The sequence below is a fragment of the Nematolebias whitei genome, chromosome 16, assembly GCF_014905685.2.
Source record: "Nematolebias whitei isolate Nwh7 chromosome 16, NemWhi1, whole genome shotgun sequence".
Taxonomy (NCBI): Eukaryota; Metazoa; Chordata; class Actinopteri; order Cyprinodontiformes; family Rivulidae; genus Nematolebias; species Nematolebias whitei.
Window position 1 is genome coordinate 42,531,115 of NC_056513.1, and position 7,720 is coordinate 42,538,834.

The 7,720-nt window shown below is 44.7% G+C and overlaps 3 protein-coding genes across 3 annotated transcripts in view; 2 read left to right on the top strand and 1 right to left on the bottom strand.

The window, feature by feature from the left end:
• wipf2a (WAS/WASL interacting protein family, member 2a) overlaps positions 1-7,720 on the top strand; it is a gene marked incomplete at its 3' end in the record, with an annotated part of 30,057 nt that overhangs the window by 13,631 nt on the left and 8,706 nt on the right.
• mrpl21 (mitochondrial ribosomal protein L21) lies at positions 3,381-4,696 on the top strand. The gene has a single exon (XM_037690009.1). It carries the CDS (start codon positions 3,414-3,416, stop codon positions 3,996-3,998), a length of 585 nt encoding a protein of 194 aa, XP_037545937.1. The 5' UTR covers positions 3,381-3,413; the 3' UTR covers positions 3,999-4,696.
• On the bottom strand, positions 5,518-7,679 carry c16h6orf120 (chromosome 16 C6orf120 homolog). Its single transcript, XM_037690010.1, has 2 exons — positions 7,536-7,679; positions 5,518-6,272 (listed from the first exon to the last, which is right to left on the bottom strand). Exon 2 carries the CDS (start codon positions 6,239-6,241, stop codon positions 5,681-5,683), a length of 561 nt encoding a protein of 186 aa, XP_037545938.1. The 5' UTR covers positions 6,242-6,272; positions 7,536-7,679; the 3' UTR covers positions 5,518-5,680.

Genomic DNA, 7,720 nt, shown 5'->3' on the forward strand with positions numbered 1-7,720 from the left:
TATAAATAAAAGGTTGAAATATATATATATATATATATATATATATATATATATATATATATATATATATAATGGTTTTTTTTCAGATGTTTGAACAACTGACTGTCTTCGTACAGTTAGCAAAATATCTCATGAACCACTTAACAGATTTTAGTGAAACTTTCAGAAAATAATCACAGGATCATCATCTACAACTGATTAACTTTTGAAGTCAACTAAATTCAAGAAGATTGCCACATTTTAATGAACTTAAAAACAGGAGGGGACATGGTTAAATCAGCCACTTTTACAAATGTCTAAGTATAATTGGAGGTGTTTGTAGGTAATACATGGGCGCAAATTCAAGTCATAAGCATTTTGTGCTTGTAAATAAGTTGTGTGTAAAATAAAGTTGTGGTTTATGCTTGTGTAGATAGGAATTTGTACATGTAAAAAAATTGTATTTATAAAAATTACATGTTACAAATCATTTTTGTTAAGGTCTATTTACAGATATGCTACAAATAAAAAAACCATGTGTAAAACTCTGCCTGTGCGTTTCATTTTACAAGTACGAATCTTGACCAGGGCGGCACGGTGGCTCTGTTGGTAGAGCTGCTGCCTCTCAGGGAGATGGTTGATGGTTCAAATCCCGGCCGGGGGCCTTTCTGGGTGGAGTTTGCATGTTCTCTCCGTTCATGCGTGGGTTTTCTCCAGGTACTCCGGTTTCCTCCCACAGACCAAAAACATGCATGTTAGACTGACTGGTAACTCTAAATTGTCGGTTGTTTGTCTCGTTTGTCTCTATGTGTCCCTGTGATGGACTTGCAACCTGTCCAGGGTGTACCTCGCCCCTCGCACAGTGATTGCAACCCCCATGACCCAAAATGAAGGAAGCGGATAAAACATGATGGATGGATATATATATAAAAAATAAACAAAAACAGCTATGGTAAATGGACTGCACTTATATAACACCTTTCTATCTGATCAAGACACTCAAAGCTCTTTACAACAATCTGTGCCTCATTTACCCATTCATACAGCTCTATACTAGATCTCTACAAAGCTGATTCAACAAATCATTCTAATGAGCCTAATCAGAGCTTTATCACATTCATACACTGATGGGACACACATCAGAGGCAGTGAGGGGTTCAGTGTCTTGCCTATGGACACTTCAGCATGTGACTGCTGGTGGATTCGAACCCCCAACTCTCGCATTGGAGGACGACTGCTCTAACCACTCAGCCACAGCCGCCTCTTAGCCCCCTAGCTAGTTTGTAAAGCGATGCAAAATACTAAAAGCAGGAACATGTCTGTGTTGGTTGTTGCCAGCAATTTATCAGATGTTTGAAGGCACTTAGAGAGGTCAAGGTCAAGAGCTTCAGATCTATCTGTAAGATATTCCAGGAAACAGGAGCAGAGGAGGAGAAGGTCCTTTTGCCTAGTTCAGTTTGCACTGAGGGAACACTGCAGATAATAATGTCCTGAGAGCGCACGCTGTAGCTGCACTCACACAGAGACATGTAGGAGGAGATGTATGAAGGCAGCAGACCAAGAAGTGATTTAAAGATGAAAATGTACCAGTGGGAGAGTCTGCGTGAAGCTAATGATGACCAGTTAACCAGTGAATACTGGGTGCAGTGGTGGGTACGATAATCACAGCCAGTTATGAATCTTAGTGCACCGTGATAGACAGCATCCAACATCTGCAACATCCAACATCTGCAGGGTTCTTGTAGGAGCGTTCATGTAAATAATGTCACCGTAATCAATGGAGGGAAGGAAAGTCACAGAAACGAGGTGTTTTCTAGCATTCAGGGTTAGACAGGATCTGTTTCTGAAAAAGAAACCCAGTTTAACTTTCAGTTTCTTTACCAAGTTTTTGATGTGGAGGTTTGGGAGGACCAGCATGACCCCCCTACACACCACGGCTGGAGGACTCGGGGGCAGGGCTCCTCACCTCAGCTGGGCCTTGTAGAGCGTCAGAGACTGGGTCGTGCTGCGGTCCTGCTCCAAACACAAGATGAAGGTTAACTTGAGGTTAACTCGTATGATCCGCTGCCGGAGCTGCTGCTGACAGGAGGAGGGACTCGCAGAGGAACCCACACCTGAGCCAGAGGCCACGTCGCCGCCTCCTGAGTCCAGCTTGTGTTTCTTGCATGGCCCGATGGCAGCGAGAGCTGTGAGGTTGGGGTCTCGCTGTCAGATCTCAGCTCGTCCTGCTGATGCCTCTTTTTGCCCTCTGCTCGAGCCGAATCTGTTCTGGATCTTCCTGCCAGGCCCAGCTCTTGGCGGCCTTCAGCAGGATCTCTCGCTCCTGCTCGTCTTTCCTCTCCTTCTCAATACGCTCGAGCTGCTCGAAGAATATCAGCTGGGAGCGAACAGTCATCGTCTGCTCGTAGTGATCTTCGTCCTTTCCGTCATCCGAGCGGTTATTTCTCATTCTGATGGTTAATGTATCCTTAAAATTAAAACTTTAACAACATTTGTAAATGGTTGCCAACGTGTATTTGTTTACCAACAAAAACGGCCAAAATGACGGGAAATGGGTCAAATGATGTATTGGTATGTATCTATGCTTTATTCAACATTTGTTGAATAAAGTCAGAAGCTAAAAGTGCTCTGTTTATACATTCCTGCATTTGAAAATCACATTTCAGTACATTTGGAAAATTACTGGATTTTAAAATTGCACCACGTTAGTTCTTTTTTACGTACCAAAAAAACAATGATTCCTCCAACACTAAACAAATTATTATTGTTACCCCATATACTGAGTTTGTAAAGAACAGCTATACACAATGATGTTGTTTTTTTAATGTACTTTACAAACTATAAGGGCCAAAGACAGTTAAATGACAATAACCAGCCTAACTTGACAAAAACCCGACTGTCCACCAGATGGCGCCATAGTAAAACAAATAAAGTAACAGGCCGTCTTTTTTTATCATTTGTCCTATTTATTTAATTAATTTTAGCAACTGAAAAATAAAAGGTTTAACCTAATGGATATATGAATTAAATACCATCATTCATTTCATTCATTAGGCACATTTGTGCACAACAATAAATATCTCCATGGGACTCATTTACTACACCGTGTTGAGGATGAGAAAATTTGCGCATGCGCACATGCAGCCTCTGCCGTTAGCATAGATAGCCGGTTAGCTTACACCAGCCATAAAGTGTGTGTCCCAATCCAACGGCTGCATCCTTCGAAGGACCCGGCCTACCTGGTCGATGTAGGCCGGGTCCTTCAAAGACCACGTAGACCGGAAGTCAGGGACAGGTTGCGAACATGACCCTGTGCAAAGATATAAACAGTGTTGATATATATGACCCTGTGTAGTTTTGAACCGCGCATGCGCAGTTTGTTTCATGTTTGGCCTGAACGAGGCATGCGCGGCAAAGATTGACTTCCTGTCAAGATGGCGCTGGCCAGAGGGTTAACGGGTGTGTGGAGGACATGCAGCGGCGCGTTAGCCCGGCACCCTCTCCTCTCTGGCTCCGTCCGAGCACAGGGCTCTGTTAGCGGGGAGGTGCTGCCTCAAACCTCGCTGACCTCTCCCCCGTGGGCGAAGGACATAATCCACGTGTCCCCGGAGGAGGAGCGGCGCCGACATGCCGCGGTGGTGAGCACCGTGCAGCAGCTGGTCCAGGGGCAAGACTTCGGCCGGCTGTTCGCAGTGGTGCACTTCGCGAGCCGCCAGTGGAAAGTCACCAACGAGGACTTGATCCTGATCGAGAACCATATCGATGCGGAGTGCGGGGAGCGGATCCGGATGGAGAAGGTGCTGCTGGTCGGGGCGGAGGACTTCACCCTGGTCGGTAGGCCTCTGCTGGCAAAGGATCTAGTCCGGGTCGAAGCCACCGTGATCGAAAAAACCGAGTCGTGGCCCAAAATGAACATGCGATTCTGGAAGAGACATCGGTTCCAGCGCAAGAAAGTCATCATCCAGCCGCAGACGGTGTTGAGGATCAACACCATCGAGCTCTGCCCCAGACTCTGCTGATGGACTGGACCTGGGTCAGAGCAGACCTCCTTCACTCTGCTGATGGACTGGACCTGGGTCAGAGCAGACCTCCTCCATTCTCCTGCTGCAAATAAACTCAGAGCACGAGTCCGTTTTATTAAACATGGAGTGTTTCAGGATCGCAGGTCCTCCAAACATCTGGATTTCTAACAGACGGAGTGATGTTTCTGTCTGTGTCCGTGTAGATCTCATGAAACAGCTGATTTCAATAAAAGTTTTCTTTGGGTTTACATCTACAGCTGGTAAACTGGAGTCAACCTGATTCAAGATGGCCGCCATAACTTGTCAACCTCAAGCATAAATAAATAAATAGCTGCAAGTCAGATATGAGCTAAAGTTTGGCGGGTCGCAGCCGAAATGGACCCAACGAAGAGCTCGTCACATAAAATGATGCAAAATGTTTTCAAGGTTTAACAAATGTCTTGAACTCATTTCTTGTAAGAGCTTACATTCAAACTGCAGGTTCATTTTGTTTGCAGCAGAATAAAAAATAACCCTTGAATTGAAAACATGAACTTCAAGACTACACATGGAAAATGTCTCTTTAGTCACATTTATCATTGATTTAACATTTTCACACTTAAAATCTATTTTCAAAAATCAACAGCGAGCCTTATAATCTTTAATGCTCCTTATAGTCTGTAAAATACGGTACCTTCTGAGGAAAATAAAAATCACACGGTAGACCGAAGATGCAAAACATAGTTTTTATTTCAAAAGCTGATTGAATCTAGAAAAGGAAAAACTGCTCCCAGGATTTGTGAAGGCACTGTTGAACATTTCTGCTCAGCGGTAACGACGTGGTCCAACAGTGTGGACGGGTTACAAACAGGTTCCTATGTGGAGGCTGTAAACATCCCACACGGCACAAAACTGCCCCTAAAACCCAATCGGCTCGGAGAAAACAAAGTCCTGTAAACTCAAAACACTTTGTATTCCAGTGTAAACCTCTGAAGCCACAGATGTTGGTGCTGATGTTTAAGACGGGCGGTGTCATTACTAATCACAGCTTTTTCAGATTCACAAAAATCAAACGCATCTAAATGTTAGGCTGCTCTAAAGATGAACTTCACCAAAACCTACGCACCTGGAGGTTGAACGAACCAACATTTTCTTCACGACGAGCTCCAACATGGTCTTTCAGAGGCCCCGTGGTTCCAACTCTAGTTGACTTTGAAAATGTACCGAGACCAATCAGCCCCTGCACACCAGAGGAAGAGCCAGCGCTCGTCCAGCCCGTCGCTTCTGGTTGGCACGTGTCAATTTACAGACGTTATCCAAAAGAAACGAGACGGACAGGGACGTGCGTCCACAGAGAAGACACCTGGCGTGTAAACAGGACTACAGAAGACACCTGCTGGAGTTTGACAACAAATCAGGCCGTCCGCTACGCTTCAGTGCATCCCACTGTCCAGAGGAACCAACGTAATGGAGGCGACGTTCAGTCGAGGGTGAATTCACAGCGGTGATCCAACCAAGCCTGAAATTCAAGATGTTTCAATAAACTGCTCAAGTATTTATCTTTAATTGCAAAGGTAGAGTTCTCCCTGGGGTTTATAAAGTACAGGCATTCAGTTTTACAGACGTAAAGAAAATGTGTTTTTGATTCACGGTTCGTGTCAAATGTAGAATTTTCTAACGAAGGGACTAACTTTTTCATTTCAAAACAAAATTTCAAGAATTATCTTTAAAAGTCCAATCAAAATCGTCCAAAAGACCGACTCCTCTTCCTGAAAGTTGTCTTCTGTCCGTGCAACTTGCTGTCCCTTCCGCTCGTCCTCTGGTGTGTACGAGCCTTTATCAAACGGGTCCGGGGCCACCGACTGATCGTAAAACACTCGCATCTCAAACTCGCTCTCCTGGTGAAATGGGTGGCCATAAATGCCGATGCCCACAGGCCGCGCAAAGTCGCCCGGGACGACCACCACGTCATGGCCGCAGGTAACCGACTGCAGCTTGTAGGTGTCAAAGCTAGGGTGGAGGGTTTTATCGGACACGTAGAGGTCTGCATCTCCCTTGAGGCTCTGCATGTGCAGGATAATTCTCCCGTCGTGGTTGAGGCGCAGGTAGCTGTAGTTCCCGGCTCCGATGTGGCCCTGGACCACGTGGAGCAGCACCCACTCTTCAGGAACGCCGCCGTCGTCGTCTCCCGAGGGGCTCAGGAAGCTTCTGGCCTGCGACACCAAGAGGATGAGGACCAGTGCTGTGCTGCCCAGCGTCATGGTGAAGGCATCGATCAGTCCGTCAGACAGCCTGAAACACACGGAACAGGACTCGGATAACTGCACATGAACATCACGCCGTTTGTTCACAGCCCAGACCTCTGACTGGACGAGCTTTACGAACGACTACAACCCAAACCTACACGTTTTCAAAGCTTCGTCCTCAACAGCGTTGGTCGCATTTGAGAAATGATTCATCTGTTTTTTGTTGTTTTTTGTGTAGAAAACCCATTTGTCTCCATTAAACAACTTTTAAAATAAATTAAAAAGAACAACATTTGGATCTGCGAGTCACGTCGAGCTGAATAAAGAACCTGTTAAGTGAAGAACAATAAATGTCTTCGCACCAAAGACCTAACTTTACAGTTTAAACGTGTTTAAACAGTTTTTAACTCAGCTGGGTCGTAAAAAGATACGAGTTTTGACTTCCCCCATGATGCGCCGTGGAAGTCCAGAGGTGAAGAGACAAGTTGTCTGGAGTTAAAACACTTTAATAAACTTTTGCAAAGACCTGTTTGTCTATAATCAGACAGTGAAGACTAAAGGTTGTAGCCAAACTCGACCAGAGTCAACCTGCACAGAATTGTTTTTAACTTTTAATACACTGTATTTGTTGTATTATACTTGACACTGCAAGTACTACTGTGAGAGAGAAGTTATTTAAAACAAAACCACACAGTAGAGCCTGAGTTTAAAAAGAAACGATCGTACTTCCGTGTCCAATGATCAAACGCTGCATCATCCAGCAAAAAGGAGTAAAACTAAAATAAAATAAAATATATAAAATCATTTTGCTTTGATTATCGAGTTGATTGTCCACCAGCTCAAGAAAAGTTAAAAATAAACAGCAAGCTGTCTCCTACTGTGACCTTTGACTTTTAAACATGCACATTTTTTAAACATTAACTAAACTCATAACTCAACTCAGGCTCATAAAATGACTTTAATAAACATTTTCAGTTTGAAGTTTAATTAAAACAGAGTCAAAGTTATGCTAACAGGCCGACAGCTAACAATGGGAGCTGAGCAGATCAGCTTAAAGTCCAGTAAATGTACAACAACAGCTGAAGAAGTGACGAGCTGCGCCTTCAGCTGCTTGTTTGGAGAAATTCAAGCTAACGCTGGGATTAGTAGCTAACAGCTAACGTCACGTAGCTAACGCTTTCACGTTGTTACGGAATCAAATGTTCACCTGTACAAAGATAAAACACGAAGGAACTCCGAACTAGACAATTAGGTTCCAGTCGAGTTACCAAATGTGCGGTCGAGCTGCTCGACATGACAAACTACTTACACAGCTGTCGTTTCTTAACAGGCATCTTGTAGCAGAGCAGCAAAGTTCTTCTTCTTCACCTCCTCGTGTTCCGTCGACACTGCAACAGGTGTGGCTGCAGCGCCCCCTGCAGGTCGACACTGCAACAGGTGTGGCTACAGCGCCCCTGCAGGTCGACACTCCAACAGGTGTGGCTGCAGCGCCCC

Coding starts and splice junctions, on each gene's coding strand:
- mrpl21 (XM_037690009.1), top strand. CDS start 3,414: ATGGCGCTGGCCAGAGGGTTAACGGGTGTGTGGAGGACATGCAGCGGC.
- c16h6orf120 (XM_037690010.1), bottom strand. CDS start 6,241: ATGACGCTGGGCAGCACAGCACTGGTCCTCATCCTCTTGGTGTCGCAG.